Below are 21,879 nucleotides of genomic sequence, written 5' to 3' on the forward strand. Positions count from 1 at the left end.
AGCAGTTTGGTACATAGCCAGAGGAGAAATTTGCACAGTTTTAACAAGGGAGAATGGTGAACAGGTAGGCCACTGGCTCTGCTATACATTCCCTCTACAGTCTGGTCATTAACAGTGCAGCATTCAAAATTTACTTTAATACAAGCAGGGTGCCATTTGTTCTCACCCCCACCCAATACCTACCACCACCACGCAGCTGTAACAAATGCAAATAACAGACAGACACTGAGCCAGAAAGAGAAGGCAGGGGAAAGGAGGGGAAAGGAACACCCCCCCCATTGATGGAGGATGCCAATAGTGCGAGATGAGTCACGTATTGTCCATATAAATCAATGGCTGAGAACACCAGGCAGGAGGGAGAAAAATGCATGCGTGTGAGCAGAGAGACATGATTATGCGTGTGCCGTAGCTCATGTATTAACCATAACTGAATTTACACATCAAGGCGGCAAATGAATTCCAAATAGATTTTTGATGCAGACCGACACGAGACCTGATTAAATGATGAGGCTGAAGACATGGAAACATGGAAGGGAAGAAAGAAGTGCAGTATGACTGACTTGAGTTGTACTCTGATCTGCTGACTTTGTATTAACCATTCAGGGTTTGAGCCACTGACTGCGACAATGGCCCCATTAAAACACAAAATATAGTCACAAAACAACTTTTCTGCAACCATCTGCCCCCCTGGAAAATCAAGGGCAGAATCAAAGCTGTTAGCAGCCTTCTTCAGTTTTAAATTTTAAAAGCTGTATTAACATTTATTTTGTGAGTCACCCACTCGACAAAATGAACCCGTCACTGTTATTTGGCAAATGTGCATCACAAGCCAGTGTTGGGAGTTAAATGCCCCTGTGTAGCAAAGTTGGTGAGGATTTTTTTTGTTTTCTACTGTTCAAAAAGGCCAACAGACTGAAGAGTCTGTCAGTCAATAAACTGGCCTGATCACTTTCTGGAAGTTAACTGTAAAATACTGATAAAACATTTGTCAGAAGTACAGTTCTGATAAAAGTCTTGTCTCACCCGTATGAGTTTATAGAAGTAATTTAAAAAAATCCTATTTATTTAGTATAATAAAAACAAAGTCGACTGTATGTATATATATATATATTAGACTATATAGACAAAAGTAAGGGGTTGGACTCGGTCCCTTACTTCGAGTGCAGGGAAATCTTAATGCTTCAGCGTACCAAGATATTTTGGACATTTTGGACAACATTTTGCTATGCTTCCAACTTTGTGGCAACAGTTTGGTGAAGGTCCTTTTCTATTTCAGCATGACTGTGCCCCAGTGCACAAAGCAAAGCTCCATAAAGACATGGTTGGATGAGTTTGGTGTGGAAGAACTTGACTGGCCTGCACAGAGTCCTGACCTCAACACCATCGAACAACATCAGTGCCTGACCTCGCAAATGCTCTACTGCATAAAGGGGCACATATTTCCACAGAAACACTCCAAAACCTTGTGGAAGGCCTTCCCACTGCTGGGAAAAGTGTTAAAGCCACAAACGGGGGACTAACTCCCTATTAATGTCTATGTATATAAAAAAGAAAGAAAGAAAGAAAGAAAGTGACATATTTTGTCATTGGAGGGAACTCACTCCAACGAAATTCGTGCTCTGCATTTAACCCACCCAAGTGACGTGCACACACACACAGCAAACCCGGGGCAGTGGGCGACCGCATGCAGCGCCCGGGGAGCAGCGGGGGTTAGGTACCTTGCTCAAGGGTACCTCAGCCATGGACACCGGGACGGGGAATCGAACCAGCGATCCACTGGCAATGTCATTAAAGTCCCTTTTGGTGAAATGGTTATGTGTCCCGATCATACTGTATAGTCTACAGGTGGCTCTCGCCAAAAGACTGCTTTATTTCATGACTCTGTGCAGCTTCCTCACCAGGCAGTGTTCAAATAGCTGCAAATGAACATTTTGAGCATCATAGCCCTCCACACTTCCTCGCAAGAATATAACTTTCATTTGTTGCCAGTAGGTAGCTTCCCATCCAATCCACTTACATCACACTTTCAAGCTCTAAAGACCTTGCACTCCCGCATCATATTTGTAATGGAAGAATTTTGCTCGAAGATGAACCGATTTAAATGTTCCCTCTTACAATATGAGAGGGACACATTAAGCCACTGGAGATGGTGGCCACCGCTGCTGAAGGGTCAAATTACTTTTTGTCATTCTGGATGCACAGACCACTAGAGAGATTTCAATTTTCTTCAGATATTCTCATTACAGAGATGACGGCTGCCAAAGGGTCTCAGACCTTCATATAATTACATCTTCAATAGGAAAAATCTCAATTATAACAGAATACCTAATTATTACGCTGCCCATACTCGAAATTGCCCCCACATGAAAGGAAAACTAGAGCCATATCATCCACTAAGCTGTGAGGACAGTTTCCACTTCTCGTAACGCCTCTGTTGTTAAGCACCCAAGAGCATTAGAGGGAAGACCTGTCACGGCTCAAGACCTGAAGGGAATGAACAGAGAACAAGATATGACAGAGCACAAACCTGTGTCCTCACTCGCTGCCTTTTTTATAAAGGAACCCTGATAATTCTGAGGGCAGTGGCTGGTGCAAAATACCACCTCAATTGCCATACCTCAGAAGAGGCCTTCTGCTTCAATAACAAAACAAATTATTTCGACCAACTGCTGGGGCTGCCATATCGTTTTCCAGTCGATGTAGCGTAACAAGACCCATTTCCCGAATAATCAAACTCCAGCCAGTGACCGTCCACCTATCAACAGCTTTGATCTTTTTCCTACATGGCAGCCATTTCCATCATAGCAGCAATGTAATTTCCCAGTGGGTAACGAGCACTGTGGTGCAGACTCCCAGTGTAATGTACTGTGGAGTTACCATTCAGAAGTTGGAAAGCTCTCTTTGTGGAAAGCATTTGCATTCAAATCATTGAGTCTGAAATTGGTTCTACCTGTCTGGGATCAGGACTATCTCCTGTGGGCTCCCACTGCCAGTTAAGTGCAGTTTTTTTATAACCTTAGAGGCCAAGGAATGCTAATGGTTTTTGATAAAGGGTCTAACTATGTTTTTCTTTGGACTTGCCTGCACCTGGGGTAGCCCTAGACGAGTCCTATGTCATTTTCCCATCAGAGCTTATGAACAGGCCGTAATGACCCTCCAAACCAGCCAATTCCTCATCATAATGAAGCTGAGCAAGCTTGGGTGGCACAGACCACAGGAACTAGAGAGGATAAAAAGGCAGAAACACCAAGATATGAGATTTACTGTGACAATTTTCATAATGTCTCATTGTTCAGTTGATATCTATTTAATTCCAGTTGCCTCCTCCTAAGGTTTTATTTGTATATCCACCCACCTTTTAATTTAACTCATGTTCATTATGCTGTGGATTCGAATTAGTTACTTAATTTTTTTTATTTTCTTTTTTTGTTTACCAAGAGCAACAGCCCAGGATGAACATTAATATGTTTGTGCTCATTTCTTTGGTCTTTGCAATAGTTCGTTTTTAATCAACAGTGCATCTCAGATATAAACAACAAACCTTCAAGGATCCACTTTTCTTTTTTTACATGGTTTGCTTTAAAGAAGATGAGCAGTGAGGCATTTGGCAAAAACTATTATGTATAATGATGTTCTCACATAACCTTAGAATTTCTGAAGCAGGCGGAATCTAAACGTATGAAAAACTGATCATTTTTATCTTGTAGTGGAATAACTTACAGTTTGTTTTGCTCTCAGACTTATTCACACACAACTTTTTTTCTGTTCTCAGCCTCATGTTTTTTTTAACCTTTGTCTACCCTGAAGTGGTCACTGCTGCGATACGAAGGCCTTGGTTAGTGTAGGCATAGTTCAGGCCTCCATGGAGCATGAACCCCAGAGCAGTGACTGACAAGTCTGCAATAATCAATTCTCAAGCATGCTGTTCCAAGGCAATACTTGATCTGAGCTTCCCGAGCTTAGCTCCGAATACTTCACGGCAATTTACTGACACCGCGAAATCCAATTAAAAATGCATTTGGACATTGATCACCTGATGCACGCAGATTGATTGTTACTGAGAAAGCAACCTTGTTGTGTTTTTGTTCAGCCAAGGTCCATTCACCTTCTTCCCATACCATATAAATGTATTGATCTGCACACTCACTCTCGGATCCATGCAAACCATTAAACATCCTTTCAGTGTTTCTCCATCCATTTATGTGACTCACAGCAGATTCCAGCTAGCTAAAAATGGCCAGCACACCGCTCAGCAGACCAAAAAGCCCCGCGGATGTACAGTATAATGAAGCCAGGTGATAATGCCAAGATAACTACCCATTTAAGAGCGCTGTTCATCAAACTAATCTTCTGGGTGTCCAAGATGAGATAAAGAATATAAAATATTCAAATGTTCACAAACAAGTTGAATAGCTGAAGAGAGGAATACATCATCAGAGAGTGAGAGACGTTCAATTCAAAGACGCATAAAAAAGTCAATTTGCACTTTTTAGTCAGGGTTATTCACACATTCTCATCTACCATAACTGCAACCAGGGACAAAAAAAACCCCACATGATATCAAAGCTGTTTGACGCACTTGTGTGGTACAGTGAATGTGAAAGAATAAATTGAATGCCAGTGAATAAGATGCATTTGTATGCAAAATCGCAGACACAGTCCAGAGACAGAGCTGCAGGCGAATGGACGTGCATGTAATCTGGTCTCAAATCAGCTTGTCTCCGGTACGCTCCACCCACGCCGTGTTGCGCAGGGCAGCAGGGCAGGTGAAAAGGCGGGTGCTTTTGTCTCTGAGCACTGGTCCACATGAATGACCCAGCCTGTGTCCACATTAGCACGGATCACCTCCCGTGGGTATCGTCTCCTCGGGAAACAGCAGCAACAACACATTCGATCACACAACCTAACTTCCATATCCGGTAAAATCCGCGCTCTCTTTCACCCTTCGTGACTTTTGGCCAACTCAATCAATCTTTCCCTCGCTTTCGTCTCGTGTAAAGGCTGTTCCACTTTCCACCTTTCCAGCATGTTCTCCTTGCATTCCGCCACGGTCTCCCCATTACGCCCACTTCTTCCCTACAGTAACATTCTTTACACTTTGCATCGTTCTCTTTCCCTCCGTCTACTTTCAGATTCCTCCTTATCCATCACCCTCTCCGTCAATCACTCTCCCTTTTCTTCATTTCCCTCAGTAACAATTCTCTTTACTGCAACTAAATATCTACAAACTTTTCCCTGTAGGGTGTCAGGGTTCTCCTCTGCCCCACAGGGAGCCACTTCCAACTCTAGCTGGGTCTGAACACACCCACACAGGCCGACCTGCCGGTTAATGAGCCTGTTGAGTAAGACGGCACCTCGACTCAACATTGATCACCGGGACTCTGTACCTCGAACTCTCGGGGAAGCTATTTGTCAAGGTGATAATTTATTTTGTAGCACCAGATATGGTGTGCCAGGGACTGACTTGTTTTTTCTACACATGGTCTAGAAGCCTGACAGACACCATTCTGGGTCCAAGTCAGGGTCATAATGGGTAACATGAAACACAGAGCTATAACTCATTGAGGATCAGCCACAAACAGCTAACAAAGACTTTCATCTTGCTGAGCAGTCAAGGGAACGGTGATTTTAAAACTCAATTCCCTGTTATTCCTTCCCATGTCTGTGCAAAGACTTTTTGCTCCAGTGTCCTGCTAAGTTCTAAGCATTAGTAGAGACACTGTTTGACTGTGGAAAGGAGTGGGAGAGTGAATGAAATCTGCACTGTTGTTTTGATCATATTGACATGGGGGGCCCAATTATGGATACGCAGCCTGTCTAACCAGTGAGGCCAAACACCTGATGGGAGGAGGTGGCAGGAGCATGGGACGCGGCTTGTGGGTAGGCCAAGCTACCGCAGTGCACCGCTGTGCCCGCGTGCTCTCAAGATGTTCCACATCTCCCCCCTCTAATTGGCAGATGGCCTCAGATGCGAGATGATTTAATGGCCTGCGTGTGTGTTTTTTCCTGCCTCAGTCAGCCATTAGCAGGGACATCTGTAACGAGTTGGCCAGGCGCACTGCTGAGAGCGGAAGCTGAGAGCAACACATTGTAATGGGAGGTAGAGCGATCGTGACGGTCTCGGGTGGTAATCAAAGCACTCTGAGCTATTGCTTTTGGGTTATGATAATCAAGACATCTCGTTTCAAATTGTCCGCGGCAGAGGAAAAAGCTATAATAAATCGTCTGATGTTGTTTACCTCAGACAAGCCGCAAAGAATCAAACGGCTCAGTATTACTGGGTATCAACTGTGTGACGGTCCCCTTTTGACTTTCAATACACCAGAGCAAGACGTTTCTAGCTGTGTCTTATCATAAAAAGCCATTTTCATGGCTTTGGCACAAGCAGCTTGGCTTCCAAGTGATCCCATTTCTTGCAGCTGTGCCATAACCATCTGGGCTGAATGCTGCGCTCAAGGGTAAAACATTAAGGCCTCAACCAGAGTTTGGCCCTAAAGGCCTCTGGTTTCTGGCTCTCTGACGCTGCCTTCATTTTTTACTGCTCCCTCCTGAGCTCGTCTCTATAACCAAAGCTGGATGAAGGAAGGAGCTGCATCGTTAAACAAGCAAGGCCTTCAGCTCGTTCTCTGTGCATGTGGACAGAGTGGGTTAGAAGTGGCCCCGAGCCTAAGGCCTTTTAAAGCTTGATGACCATCAGTATTCTTGCCATAGCCTCTGAGGATTTGCCTGCTACCTGCAAACTGGGTCAATTTTTGCATTATTTAAGAGATTTGTATCTCACTGTGGAGAAAGGAGAAGATTCGCATACGCAGGCATGTAGACCCACACCTGCACTTTGTGTCTCTGTTTCCCTCCCTCTCTTTCTCTCTCTCTCTCTCTCTCTCACACACACACACACACACACAAACACACACACACACCCAGTATTCTGAATTCATTAATATGGGCACATCTTTGTCATTTTAACACGTAAATGCCAATTTAAAGGCACAAAATGTGCTAACACTGTAATGGATGACTGCACTGAGCAGCCTTACCCATGCTGTGAAAATCATTTACGCGAAGCACACATCGAAAGACTAATTAAAATTGATAGATATGACTAATACAGATTGTGACACTCAAAAACCTGAGCACTTTTGCACAGTTTAAATGCAAGTAAGTCTCAGTTAATATACCCCTTTCTCAAATCATGTCACTCTGATGGGATTAACTGCGGTCATAAATCTAAAATAGTTCTGAATGTGACTCTGCCATTTACACATTAACATTAATGAGAAATTGACTGCAGCACCACCTTGACTGCTTCCATCGGGTTTCATAGCAGTTTTCAATCTGTTTGACTTGAGGAAACCTTCAAATATTTGAATTACCCCACATGCACATACCATCAAATAACTTTCATACAATTTCTAATTCTAATCATCCACTGCATGTGTACCCTCAGCTGAGAAGAGCCTGGGAGGTGAATGAGGGACCAGGAGCAGATGGGGGGCGGTAATGAAATGCAGAAAAAAAAAACAAATTGAGGGGGACAAGCCGGCTGGTGAGACACAGCAGAAAAATAAGAGAGAGAAGAAAATAACCAAATATGAGATAGAGAGAGACGATAGGAGAGACCCACGTCTGAGGTGAATACAAATGGACAGAGGAGAAACACAGATAGAGGAGGAGGAGGAGGATAGGGGGGCAAAGAGGGAGGTTGTGTGAGGAGAGGAGATAAAAGAATGTGAGAAAGATGGATTCACTGTTGGCTAATGAGAAGACAAAGGCAGCAGAATCCACATCGATCTGCACCCCACAGCAAGCTGGCTTTATTGCTCCCAGGTAGGGAGAGATAGGAGAGCCTGGGGAAGCTTACCTGAGGTAAGCACTGTTGTAGGAGCAATCTGAATCCGAGGGTAGGCTCAGATGTGTGCAAATACATGAATGCATGTTACCTGCTCATAGTGAGCGTCCATGCCCTAGCAGATTTGTGGAAGTTTGAGCCTCGTACGTGACCAAAGTGTTTGAGCTGTATGGGGGGCAGGTAGGATGATGGACAAACACAAAACTGAGAACAGGTTCAGTGAAAACATGACTGCTTAAATGAGCGGTTGTCATGAAGGCATTAGGTGGATTAAAAAATTAGATGGAAATCAAATATTTATATAGTAACCGCTCTGCCTGCAGGGTGCAAGGAAGCAACATTGTAGAAGCAGTTTCCCTGTGGAGATGCAATACTGTAACGTTACTGAATAAATGACTCTAGAAAGAAAGAAATATGAAGCTCATAATTATTTTAGACACGAAAAGAAACTATTTGAGACAAATGTAGACTATTCCGTACAAGCAGGTCAACAGTCTGATCTCTTAAAACTGGGAAAATGACTTATGGCTTATTGTTGGTGTTTAGTGTATTTCAGTGATGTTTCAAGGGCTTGCTTTAAAGGAAATAAAGAAAGCAACGCCCTGACCACTATCTTGTAAACAAGTTGTTAGCACAGGTGCGCATCAACAAAGAGGAGTACAAGTTCATTTGCTGTTGACACCAACGGGTCTGCATTACGGCTGCAGAAAGCCACTTACAGGAGGTTTGAGCTGTTCCAGTACACCGCATGCCGGTCGCTGGCTCTCGACAGCTGCAAGTTTGTTAGCGCCAGCGTGATGAGGCTGAGAGAAAACGTTGCGAGAGCCATAATCCCTCTCTTCCTTCTGCGTCCCCGCTCCGTCTGTCCCAAGCGACGTGTCTTTCACAACATCCCAGCGGTCAAAAAACGCCTTCTTAAGTTCCCAGTTGCCTCAACAGCGGGGCTGAATCAGAATCACTTCTGACTGGTTACGTGTTCTTCAACTCGAATCCCATCGCGAGGAGACCCATTTGGACATCTTCACTCGTGCCAAATCTGTTTTGGACTTATCTCTGTTGCCGGCTGCGCACTTTCCACTCACTCCTTCATTTGTTTGGCAATTCTGTTTTCATTAGAGAGCAACAGTTCAGGTTAATGATAAGGCAACAAAGGCCACCACATTCACGGCTGACAGAGCTGAGGTCGGCGTTCACTCTTCTTTACACCGCTTTGAAGCCACGGGGTCGCCGCTGAAAGGTTTGTGTACCTGCCGCTCCTCTCATCACCATCGGCAGCAGCAGCGGCAGCCACACGCTGCGCACGCAACGCTACGAGCCCGCCCTCTGATGGAGGAGACGCGCGCACACGTCCGTCTATCCTGCCGCGCCGCCCCCCTCAAAACATGCAGCGCGCGCGTCTTTAAGCGTGCGAAGGAAATGTTGATCATTAATTAATGCAGCGGAAATGATTTAAGATTAAGATAACAATTAGAAACAATAGGGTTTAGGAGAAGGATTACAGTTAAGGCTTGTTTGAAGTGAAGGAAAGGTTTTATAGAGTACATATTGAGTTAATGAACTTTCATAAACCATAAAAGATGTTAAAAAATGGAGCACAAGGTCACGTGAAGAAAGTGCTACTGTTTTTATTTGTGAGTGCAGGCTATAGGTTCAGGTTTTAATTTGAGATGAAGGAGCACACTGAAAGACCAAAATCACCACCTCACCAGCTGTGAAATGACTCATTATCACACACTGAATCGTTATCATTGTTAATTACAAGCACACTGTTCAACAAAATTTCAACAACCAGAGAAAAATGTGGAAGCTGTTTGATGTACAAATGAGTGTCAAATTCAAAGAAAAACCAACATAATGGTGGCGGAGAGCGCCTTCAAGCACTGGGATCAGACTATATGACCGCCCACCTTGAGATGGTTGAAGACAGCGAGTTATTATTGGTCAGGGTCCAGCATGTAGTCTACCACGTCTCCGGGCCAAATCACGGGAACGAGACCCTATCAGTGCTCAGCTTTCTGAGACACTCTCAGGTGCAGGACTCGCTTTCTGTCAGTGTTTATGTACGTTCATGTAGACACACACTGGTCTCCTCGCAGCTGTGATCTGACCTTTTCAGAAACAGTTCATTCTTGGGAGTCTTTAGAGTGAAGCATTCTGCAGTCATAAGGTTATTTGGGATTCACCAATCAACAGGGCCAGGAGTTTCAGGTTAGAATTAGGATTCACATTAATATTAGAAAATGAATACTGCCAGCGGAAGGCCGTAATAATAACACGTGTGTATGAGTAATTATGTGTGCGTGTATGTGTGTGCACACATGTGTGTGTTTAACAGTGAAATACAGACCGAGGGGGAGTGTATGAAAATTTGAGACTTTAATTAACCTGTTTAATTTAGCCGGTGGTGGTTTAACCACTCTATCTATCCTAACGGCAGCCTGCAGTATTAATGGCTCAGTTAATTCCAAATATTAAGCATTAGCCTCGGTTTGATTAACTCTGCCAATTTCATATCTCATAATAGTGTCCTTTTTGGAGGAGGATATCAGTGATATTCACACCCATAAACGTGCTCGTAGTCGCTGTTGGTGAAACTTTAGCTGAGGGATCCAAACATTAATCTGAATGACCTCCAGTGATGAATGAATGTTCATTACACTTCTTAGCCGAGTCCTTGAAGGTCAGATTCACACTTCTTTGAGTGTGCAGAAGTAGATCCGCTGCCTACTTCCTCTCTCGGCTCTCATTCGTACACGCTGTCTGTCTGGTTTGCTCTCGTTTGCTCTCACTCACTCTCTGCCTCTCTGTTGTTTCTGTCAGTGATGACGCCTCTCTTGAGTGCCCTCCAGGCATGTTGCCGTGGCGACTGGAGTAAAGGGGCGGATGAAAGCGCAAGTACCATCACTTTTTTCTCTCTCTCTCCCTAACTCTAACTCTCCCTCTTTCTGTCCCACCGCCGATCTGTGCGGCTCCACTGGATCACTCGCCTCCATCCACTCTAACATTTGTCATCCTTTTGTCGTCTCACACTCAGGAGGAAAAGAAGTGCTGCATACAGGGAGAGTATTCTAACATTTCTTCATAAACTGATGATCCCTCGCTTCCTGTTGTGCGCACCGACCACGCAGTGCCAATAAAAGTGAGATGGAAATATAGAGAGTGACATTTAATATGTTTCCTGGACCCTTCTCAACCAGCAGAGGCACAAATGCATATTTATGATATGCATTGTGCGCATCAGTGTGTATTTTTGAACACATGCCGGAGTAAAGCTTCCCAGTGTCATAAGTTATTGAACACATTTGTTCTTTCAACTTCGTACCACGTGATGCGCTGTTTATGAACGCTTATTGCCTCCTGTCGCCTCTGCAGCACTTTGTATTTTGCTTTAGGCATCGCTGCAGTAACAGTAACCATGGCTCGTTACCTTGACTCTGACTCTTTTTGCGATTAATTCATGAACAGCAGCTATGGGCATATTGATTATTCAGATAATTTGTTATCATCAATCAGCCTCAACACTTTCATATATCCTTGTTGACTTGATATTGATTTCCTACCAACTTCATTCCTGGTGTAAGCAATATTCCAGGAGAAAACGTGTTGGTTTCTTCCACAGTGGGACTTCTTTATTCTTCCTTCTGGCTTCTATCTGTGTTATCTCTGATTTTCTACAGGGTTAGGGTAATCTCAGCCATAATGTTAATGGATTAAAATGAGGTTGCCTTGATTGAGTTTAATGTCCGGTGGCGGTGTCAGTAAACAAGGATTTATTTGATTAATCAGTTAATCTAGTGAAATGTCAAACTTTGAATATAAAGTAACTGTGACAAAAATAACAGTACCAACAGGAGCCTTTTGAACTTGGAGATGCAGACAAATAGACTGTGAGAAAGCGAGAGTGTGTAAAAATGTATCTCTGGCCTGCCGCCGCTGCTCAGCATCGTGTCAGCAAACCGTGTTGACAGAGTCACCTCCTCAACCTCCCTCATCCTCCCTCCCTTGCTTCTTTCATTTGGTGTGAGTGTGCATTTTGTCCCCTTCACTCCATGCATGTATGTCCTTACAAGGATGGATAAAAAGAGTGAGGGGCCAAAAAGTTACCAAGTGAGAGAAGAAGAAAAAGAGACAGCCTGGGGGCACGGATAGATCGAGACAGGAGGTAGGAGGAAACTACAATGTCGGCATTAAGGGGCAGGTAGAGAAGTTTGATGAAGACGAAAAAAGTCTAAGCTGTTGAGAGGGAAGATGCAGAGGGAGACAAGGAGACATTAGCTAAATGGAAGAAAGGCCAGCAGTGTTTTTGGTAATGGTATGGTGCTGAGGAGAGTTCTGGCCTAAGCTCCAGGTGGGCCTCCATCGTTTTGTCCCCTCGAGTGTGGTGCTTAACCTGCCTCGCTTCAGTAAGTACCCAGCTGTGCAAATGGCTAATGTGATTGTGAAGATATAAGCCCAGGATAATGGCATCTGCCAAGCAATCAAGGACAATGTTCTTCAGCGTCGGGCCGTGTTGAAAAGGGAGCGCCGGGAAATGGATGCTAGGATAAGGGCTGAGCCTTTGGGGAAGGGAGAGATGTGTTGGTAAATAGTTGTAAAAGAAAGAGGGTTGGGACAGCTAGAAAATTAACTGTGAGGACAATCTGTTTAGAGGAAGAGATAGAAACAAAACGGCAAAATAATGTTAGGAGTGAGTTGGCATAGATTTAGGGCACAATACCTCTTAATAAATCAATATATGGTTGTCATATGTGGGACTAGAAGACAAGATGAAAAATTGCCACAATACACCAGGATTTTTCTTGTTTTCTAGGGAGCTGGTTTTGGAACCATAGTATGTTATTTTGAGCAATACAAAAACTACTCTGCCTGAGTAGAATGACTTGGCAAAAACACGGCTGCCCAAAGTGATAATATAATAATGTTTGATATGGCTCACCAGAAGTTTCAGGGGAAAAAAAACAACAGAAAATTGACAACTGTACTATTAAAATTAAGTTTCAGTTTTGGCACATTTGGTCTGCAAGGTTTAGGTGGGTGGTGTGTGTCAAAGAGCATCCACATGATTGCCAGAATACAAGGTTTCCCTGCAGAACATTGCACTGTAAGTAGATGATTAATGTCAGTCACGTCACCTGTCACTAGAGTTAATGTCGTGGCTGATCGTTGCACATGGAAGGAATGGTGTAAAAAACAAAGAAGAGCTTGAGCGAGATGTTTAAACATGCCTCTGCTGTTTTGACAGAAGTCGAGCTCTGTGTTGGGCCACAGAATTCACTTTAATTCGCTTAAGCTCTTAACTAGACTTAAATGTGGCTCGGAAAGTGAAGAAAAACTCATTTAATATTGCCACCATAATACACACGACGGCCTCTACCTCAAAGACGAGAGGCATTTAGAGGGTTAAGAAGGTGGAGGGGTGTCGAATGATAGAAAATTATGTTTTGACAGTCAGTAGGTGGTGGGACATGGGGAACGCCAAGAATAGATGCACTTTCAATGGCATGAAATATTGAGGAGAGGAGAAGGAAAACAAGAGCCGAGCAGCATGTGTCTGATGAGCAAACAAAAAGAGGAGAAAATTATTAGCATGACTGTTACAGGGAAGAGGAATATTTTTCTGCTGCACATAACCTTCAGGAAACTGAAATAGAACAGTGCAGGACATTGATGTTTTCCGCCTGTATATGCATTGTTGATCCCGGAATAAACTTTCGTAACATCAAAAACGTAGACAGTTGATTTTGTTTTGGCCTTTTTCATGATAGGTAAATATGTGATTTAATATTATATATACACACAAAGGTGGGAAGAGAGGCTTCAGTAACAGATTAAAGAGAATCATTCAACAGAATTAAACTGCTGATCTGTCTTTCAAAGAAAAAATGAGAAAGCTTTGAAAATATGGAGCTGGCATTTTACTGTAATATTGCATGATGGGTAGAAAGAGGGTGAGAGGTAGAAATTCGGTGGACGAATCTGATTGATCTGATATGCTGCCAATATAGAGTACAGACTGACTAATTAATATGGGTTCATGAATTAATAATATAGATAGATAGATAGATAGATAGATAGATAGATAGATAGATAGATAGATAGATAGATAGATAGATAGAAAGGAAGAAAAATCTCCCTGCTTGTTCATGATTGACTACAAATCAATACATGTAATGGAAAATCTTGTTGCCAAGTGTTTTGTTCACTGCGGCTGTGTCTTGGAAATTAGGTGGTGCACGGTGTTACAGAACACCAATCATTAAAAATGCCTACATAAGCCTTATGCAATAACATTTGACAAGTACCAGATTGAACAAGTATTGACAAGCCTGATTGCATGCTGAGAACTACAAGATATATAAAAAAAAATGCTGAGAAAAACAGGAAAAAGTGATGTTTATTGTCTACTATTTTCTATCTGGTTAAACAGGATTTTTCCCCCTCACTTGAGTATGTTCTTGTGAAGCTCAGAGGATTGGTTTTGTAAGAAAACACAAACAACAGCTGAGTCAATAACCAGGCTCAAATCAGCAGCCTCGACTGACCACAGGATGAGCATCGATTGAGGAAGCAATTAAGTAAGCATCTCAATGTATTCATAAACGATAGTTTCTGTCCTCACCCTCACTTTCTTCCTCTCCATCAACCCTCTTTGCTGTCTGTTGGTAAGTAATGGTAATGTCCCTGAAATGCTTTAATGATCAGTAATTGGCTGGAAGGTGGGCGTCACCGGTAAACACAACTTGCCTCTCGTTGTCTCTTTGCTAAGTTAATGACACACTCTGACTGGCAAAGATTTCACTTTGCATCTCATCACCGCGCTTGCCCACAGCTCTAATGAGAAGCTATGGAGGTAGAACTGTACTGGCAGAGAGGATTGACTGGCAGTGTGAATCAGAGTCAAAAGGCAGAGTTAGTCATTGCCATCACAGCCTCAGGGCTTGGCTCTATCCTGCATGTACAGGCTCCATAATGTGCAAGAGGAACAGTTATTATTAGCATAGGATCTACTTGCAATACGCCATAACAGCTTGTACAGTACGTGTGGCTGGAACACTTGGATCAATGTGCGACCACTTAGCCCTCTCAGTCTTGTTATCCCTTGTCTCTATATAGAGACTCAGCTCTGTGTTGTCAAACAATGATAATCCTTACACACTGCCTCCGCTCACCTATCCGTCTATCCTTCATCCAAAAATATACAGCCATACTAAACCTGCTGCGTCTTCACATCGACAGCTATTTTTTGCCTCCTCTGTAAATGTTAGGTCGAAAGTTCACTTTGAAATAATGGAGCATGTGACCTTTTTCTCTGTGAGCAGAAGATATTGCTCCCGAGGAATTGGAGCATTTTGGATGAGAGGGTGTACAGAGAAAGGGGAGGGGAGGGGAGGGGGGGGGATGAGGGGTGCGTGTATGTGTGGTGAGGGGGGGATTGGGGGATGAAACAAAGCCCTGAGGGAGAAGGAAAAAATGTCACAATCACTACCGGAGCAAGTCTTGGCGTGGACATCAACCTTTCCCTGTGTGCGGGAAAGAAAGAACAAAAAACAAACAAAAAAAAAAACAGCGGCGGGATTACGGCGTCACATTAGAGAATGGAAGCACAGATTTTAAATGAGATGAGGAGGAAAACAAGCTGATTATGGATGATGACACAGTAGGCTCAATCTTCATTTAGCCGCTAACAAATGATTTTATTATTTATATATTGCCAGGCAGAAAAATGCTGTGTCATTTACAATATACAGGCCTATTATAGGCTATAACTCATTAGAATACTAGCACTGCAGACTGCATGCAACAAGTTACTGTAGCTCAGCCTTAATATTATCACTGCAACCACCGTACTGCTGTGACCATTTTTGAGCTACATGGTGAGGTACTTGTTCTTTGGTTATGTATTTCCATTTCACGAAAATTCCACTTGTTATCCAAGGAAAATTTTGTACCTTTTACTAAAATTATTTAATTCCATTAATGAATAAATGGAAATTAAAATAGTCAGCACTGGAGCTGAATATATTAATAGTTCAAAGTTAGTTTCATCTCAACCAACTGCAGCAGATGCTTCCTAAACAAGGCATGACTAACAATAATCAAATATAGAATAGATTATATGTATGTATCTAACGATGTAATATGTGTATGTTTATTTGTGTGTATTTCTGATATTTTATTTTTGCACTTTGCATTCGTCACATCCGTTGTAGAGATTTGGGAAGTGTGACTCTAACCAACTGCATACTGAGATCTTATTCTGGGGAAACTCACCAGCTCAGAGACAAGTTTAACAGGACTGGAAATCAGAAAAACACTTATAAACCTCACAAACCACTTGTCAGCGAACTAGTCTCAACTCCAAAAGCCCACATACTCTCTTGTTTCGATCCACACAGTCGTCATTAGCAGATCTGTCTCATCTGTTGAAATCCTTTAATATCTCTCATTGTCACATTGCGCCATGTTGCAAACTCCATCTGGCAGTTGCACGTTCAAGAGAAAGCCAGAAATTATTTGCAAATTGTAAATTCCTGCACAGATGTGTGTGAACGGTCTGTGCTTATCTCCCAGAATCAGATCAATTGTTGATTCGAGAGTTTGTCCAGTGGGTGAATTGAAACCCTGTTCAGAAGGACTTAACTCCTGGTCTTCTTATATCTGTAGAGTACAGTATCACAGCGACACGTGGCAGAAGGCCCAGAAGGCCTGTATTTGATGCTCAGGATTTCAATCATGAGTCCAACTGACACTCAGGTCACTCATCCCTTTGGCTTTGGATCAGACCCAGCTAGTGATGCCAAAGCAAGCCGTCATTAGGTCACTATGTCAGGCCTGACCATCTTGCACAACCCTCCGCCTGCAGGGCCGAAGGAGCTGACTGACCTAATTAGCTCTTTGAATAATTGCCGTACTGTCTGGCATGTGGCTGATTTGGATGTATGCGTGTGCGTGTGTGTGTTTTAGTGCTTGTGTCTATGTAACAGAGGGGAGTGACAGGGAGAACAGATGGTCAGTGGCTCGGCTAAAATGAAACATTTTTAGTTTCTTTCATTCATTGCTGCAGACAGATCCGGGTTGTAGGCAAAAGTAGACAAGCCACCATTACCACACTGAGATCTGTTGCCAGGGAATGCCCATGAGGTCCTGCAGACCCTGTGACATGTTACTCATTGAATGCCATTAAAATAAAGGTTATAATTTTTTTCTTGACAAAATGCGGTCCTGTTTTAAGAGATGGCAAGATGTGATTTCTCTTCCCTACTGTTATCAAGCTGCTCCAATAACATTGGTCTGCAATAAATTATAGTACCAGAACAATTAAACTCTGGGGGGAAAAAAACAGAAAGTAAAAGCCACATGTGTCTGCGGCATGAAATCAATTTCAGATTTATGAATCTCCATTAAATCCTTGTGTTCCACCTGTACTCGATCAGGGACTGCTAAACACCAAGCAATCTGCTGACAGTGGGCCACTAGCATCTTTTGCTAGCTTGGTGCAAAAATCACAGTAAAGAAATCATATGAAATCGTATGGTAAAATAACAGGAAATCCCTACAAAGTTTAATTAGCTAGACCTTTCTCCACACAGCACTTTTGCATCCACAAAAGCATTTGTGTTCATGTTATTTTTAGCCAAAAAGCCTGTGACATAACCAGTTTCAAGGGCAGTGATTCAAGGCTAATACCTTTCAGATTCACACAGGCTGTCTTCAGCGTGGCCAGACCTTGAACAACCCAAACATCTCTGCTGCCACTGCAAGTGTAAATGTGTTCCTTTCAACTATGCCACTGATGGCTGCATCACTTGAGAACGCTACACATAATTCAGCTGCTGGATTCATGCATACAGACAGGTCAACCAACAGCACACACATCGTCCACAAGTCCGGAGATCTCTCACCTTTTGTTCTGCTCCTGATCAAAATAGTTTTTTTCCCACAATGGAGTCACAAAGCAGTATCTATTTTTATTTAAATCCTTTTGTTCTGACTTCTCCCCTAGCACCCTGTGTCCCTTTTTTGTGATCGTCAGTACAAGCCACAGGAACATCAGCTGATGCTCAGAGAGCTATTTCAGCAAGCCTCACAGTCCGCTCTGCTGTAAGCACTTGTACAAAGGCCAAGTGCAGTGTCTCAGAGGAGCAATGTTAGTCAGTAGTCCAGTGAGGAGGAGTAATGAGCCAAGCAATCAGTGGTACTTGTTCACAGCACGGTGACACACAGCTGATGTGGTTGCATGTTGAGTCATATAAGCCTCATGAGAGACTTTGCGTGGAGCTACATCTGTTCTTCAGCTGCATATACCAACATCTATGGCAGCCATCTTGGGATGAATATGTTTCTTTTTCTGTGTTCTCTGATGATGATAATCGACAAGGGTGATGCTCTGCGCAGCTTCTGTTCTATTTTTGTCTATCAGACTTCCAGTCTGAGTTTCTCATGACACGATGGTTTACAAAATGTTAATTAATCTCCTGAAGAATGTCACTGAAACTTCAGGTGGTGGAAAGAAAAAGTCAAAAAAATAAAATCATCGAGTGGGATTTAAAACCCTGGAGATGTTTCAAAGAGAAACTTGTTTAGTTACATTAATGTTGAACTTTGCTGGGAGAGAGAGAGAGAGAGAGAGAGAGAGGGATGGAAAAGGTAATAACGTTCTCTCAATCGAGGATGCCTCATTATTTGTGGTGATGTGAATCGCATCAAAGCAGCTTATTACGATCATCAGTGCTCGACAGTGGAGATGGAGGTGATCCACTCTAGGGCTGAGGGTACAGCCGTAGTGTGCTATTGATTTGGCTGTTAAGAGGTGCTTGTGTTACAAAGGGCATGCATCTCAGTCTTCCATTAAGATAATTATGCTTTCTATTGCCTTTTGCACACCTCTGTGGACCACTGAATGAATAAAATCTCAAATAATTAAGTTGCTCTTTATGTGTTTTTGCTGAGAAACTAAGCAGCTACGTGCCATGTGCAAGATTGGGCAGGTGCTACAAGGAGAGAAATAAATACTTTCTCAGTGGGGAAACAAGACTGACTTTATCATAAACTTGCAGGCTTACAGTGATTTTATAGCAGTTCCATAAAATTCTAAATTGGCCCTTCAGATGTTGAAATTTTGATAAAGCAGTTCCCTTTTGTTTTGAGCATGAACTTAAAACAGTAGCTGAAGTTACTGAGATGCTTGTTCTGCCATTAAAAACCCCACACTCTATAATGAATGCAGCCAGTTTCACATTACACAGGGCTTTAACCCTTAAACCTGACACATTGCCCTCTGAACACACACTGCTTGTGGTCTTCTTCCACCCTTTTATTTGACACGCCAAGGGCCTTCTCGGAGGACCTGTTTTGTGAAGAACCATTCGGTATTAGCATTTTCAAAAGGGCAATCGAGTCAGCGCGTCAGAAAACAGGGAAAGGTCACCAGGTTTCCTGCCGTTTAAAACCTCCACACTCTATCAAGTTCTTACCTTGCTGCCACAGACCTGCTCATGCCAAATTGAGAGATTGCCCATTTTTCTCCCCAGTGACATTAAGAGGGTCATTTAGCACTCCAGCTCCGTAAACCCTGATTGGTCTGAACAAGCCCCCCCTCCCGAACTGCATCAGACAGAAATCAGTGGAATGTCATAGCAAGATTTCAGACTCCCAGACGATTTAGGGCTTGGCTGTGACATGACTGGCACTGAACCTCTGGGGTAAAACCAGCATGCTGGTTTGGGAAAGGGCTGAGAGCACAGGAGGGTGGTTGCAGGGGGATTTCTCCATGAATGTCTGTCTGGCTTCCAGTGAAACTGGCGGTGCATGCCTGGTGTGTACTGTGTGGCAAAGCAAGCAAGGGCTCCTATGGAGGCTGGTTCCAGCGGTGGGGGAGATGTGCTTACACGGTTGAGTTAGCTAAGCCTGCAGATCCAGAGGGGACAGAGGGGGTGGCATGGGGAGGAGAGGCAGAGCTCCAGGGAGCAGCGTGAGTCTTGGCTGTGGATAAAAGTGCTGCCTCGCAGGAGCCGATATCTCTGAGTACCCCGGGGTTGACCTTGGCAAACCTGCACTCACTGCCAACCCATCTGCTTGTTATAGAGTCGTAATGGTTAGGGTGCAAACTGAGCTACCTCATTACGTGTTTAGAAATATGTTGAAAATGTTGCATGCACCAATCTAATACAAATTAAATTCAAAGATCAAAATCAAAGCAATAATATTCTTACAACGTGCAGGGAAACCAGTCGGTCTGATACTGACATTGTGACATTCACGTCCCACCCATTTTGTCACAGTCTAAACCAACTTATTCACTTCAATTGCACAAACAATAAGAAAACAAGAGTCAAAAATAAGCATCAATAGCTGTAATTCACGTAAGTCTGCATGTATAGTGTAAAAACAAGTCATTACGTACAGTTAAAAGCCCTGAAAACCTTTAACATCCTCTTTGTTAAATATCTCACAGGTGTGAGGTGGGTTGTTAAAAAAAAAAAAAAAGGTAATTTTATGCATCAATCATTCAGCAACATTTCAAATAGAATCTCATGACATTTGGTGGCTTTTTGGGGGGTTCTGTCAGTCAGATCTGATCAAACTACACCCACACAATCCTGATGTAGCAGATTAGCTGGGTTTTTGAGTGTTTAGCTCTATAAATCAAAACTAAAGAGGTTCTGTCTGAACTTTAACTTTGATTGTTGTCTATTATGCAGTGGATATTTCATACTGTAGAGAAATCCTAAAAAAAAATTGTAGCCAAGCTTTCCAAGACTCTAAGCACATATATTTTCAGCTATTAGCACTTGAGATAATTCATTCAAAATGGTAACGCTCAGTTATTTCATTTTATCATATGCATTTGGGCTAAAATTGAAACAAGTCTGTTTTTAAAATGAGGCCCCAGTGTCTCTCAGATGTTGGTGATTTCTTCTTATGGATGACGGGGTCCAGACTAATGTGAAGTGGCATACCAGGGGTTTGCGTGGATTTTATTTTCTGCAAACCAAATCTCCTGATTAGAACTGAGAGCGGCGCGCAGGGCACAATGAGTTTACTGAACGTTGTTTTCATTTTCTGCTCTCTCCTCTCGCCCCGGCCCTTCATTGGCTCTGTCAGTCTGTAAACGACGACTGAATGTGTCTTTCCACCTGCTCCTCTCATCATCAGCATGTTATCATCGCCTGAACACTCTTTCTCGCTCATTGCCTCCTTTCTCTCCCCTCTCCTCTGTCTCACCTCACCTGTCCTCAAACAGTCCCTCTCCCTCCCCCTGTCTTCCTCCTCCACTCTTTCTCTTTCTCACCGTTTTCGCTCCCTTTATTCCCTTCGTCCTTTTTGCCTGAGCGGCATGTGGTGAGCAGGTAAATAAATCACTAAGCAGCTCTGGAGAAGATAACGAGGCAACGGGGGATACTGTGCACTCTGCAGATGTGTGCAGATGCTTCGCCTGGAGCCACATGGAAGAGGACCATGCCACTTGATATATATACACCAGATATCTGCTATGCCCCTAGAAAAAACACATGGACTCTAATCAGATGCTTCGAATAAACACTGTTTTGAATGCATGAAGTGTAATATTTTCTGGCCTGCCTGTATTAGATTGAGAAACATTTGGGAGGTGGCAGTGAAGGGGGTAGATTAAAGGTGTGATAAAAAAAAAAAATTAAAATTGGCCAACCTTTTCTTTCATGGTCTCTGGATTTGCCACTCTCCCAATATTATTCAGCGTCTCACAACAGGAGTCCGGGGGAAGCCAAGAGGGAGGTTAAGAGACGGTGAAAATATGCCCAGGGTGAAATTTCACTCTTGGTGATTTTACATGCAGCAGATACAGAGACAATCACCAAACAGGCAAAGGCCCAATTACGCTTTCTGAAAAGAGGAAGAAAGAGACAAAATTGTGACATTAGGGTAATGAAGGGAAAACTTCACTAATGAGAAAGAGAGACACAGAAGGAGAGAGGGAGAGTTTTACTTCCATGCTGCTTTGGTGACAGACAAAGGAGCATAGTTCAAGAACAGTGAAAGACTCAGAAGAG

The 21,879-nt window shown here is 43.1% G+C and overlaps 1 protein-coding gene across 1 annotated transcript in view; it reads right to left on the reverse strand.

Annotated features, from left to right (window-relative positions):
* efna3a (ephrin-A3a) overlaps positions 1 to 9,206 on the reverse strand; it is a 55,897-nt gene extending 46,691 nt beyond the window's left edge. Inside the window, exon 1 of the mRNA XM_046418072.1 lies at positions 8,569 to 9,206. Within this exon, the coding sequence (XP_046274028.1) occupies positions 8,569 to 8,678 (110 nt within the window). The 5' untranslated portion in view covers positions 8,679 to 9,206. The remainder of the gene's footprint in view (positions 1 to 8,568) is intronic.
* Between the last annotated feature and the right edge of the window lie 12,673 nt (positions 9,207 to 21,879).

This window comes from Scatophagus argus, chromosome 17 (assembly GCF_020382885.2).
Source record: "Scatophagus argus isolate fScaArg1 chromosome 17, fScaArg1.pri, whole genome shotgun sequence".
Taxonomy (NCBI): Eukaryota; Metazoa; Chordata; class Actinopteri; family Scatophagidae; genus Scatophagus; species Scatophagus argus.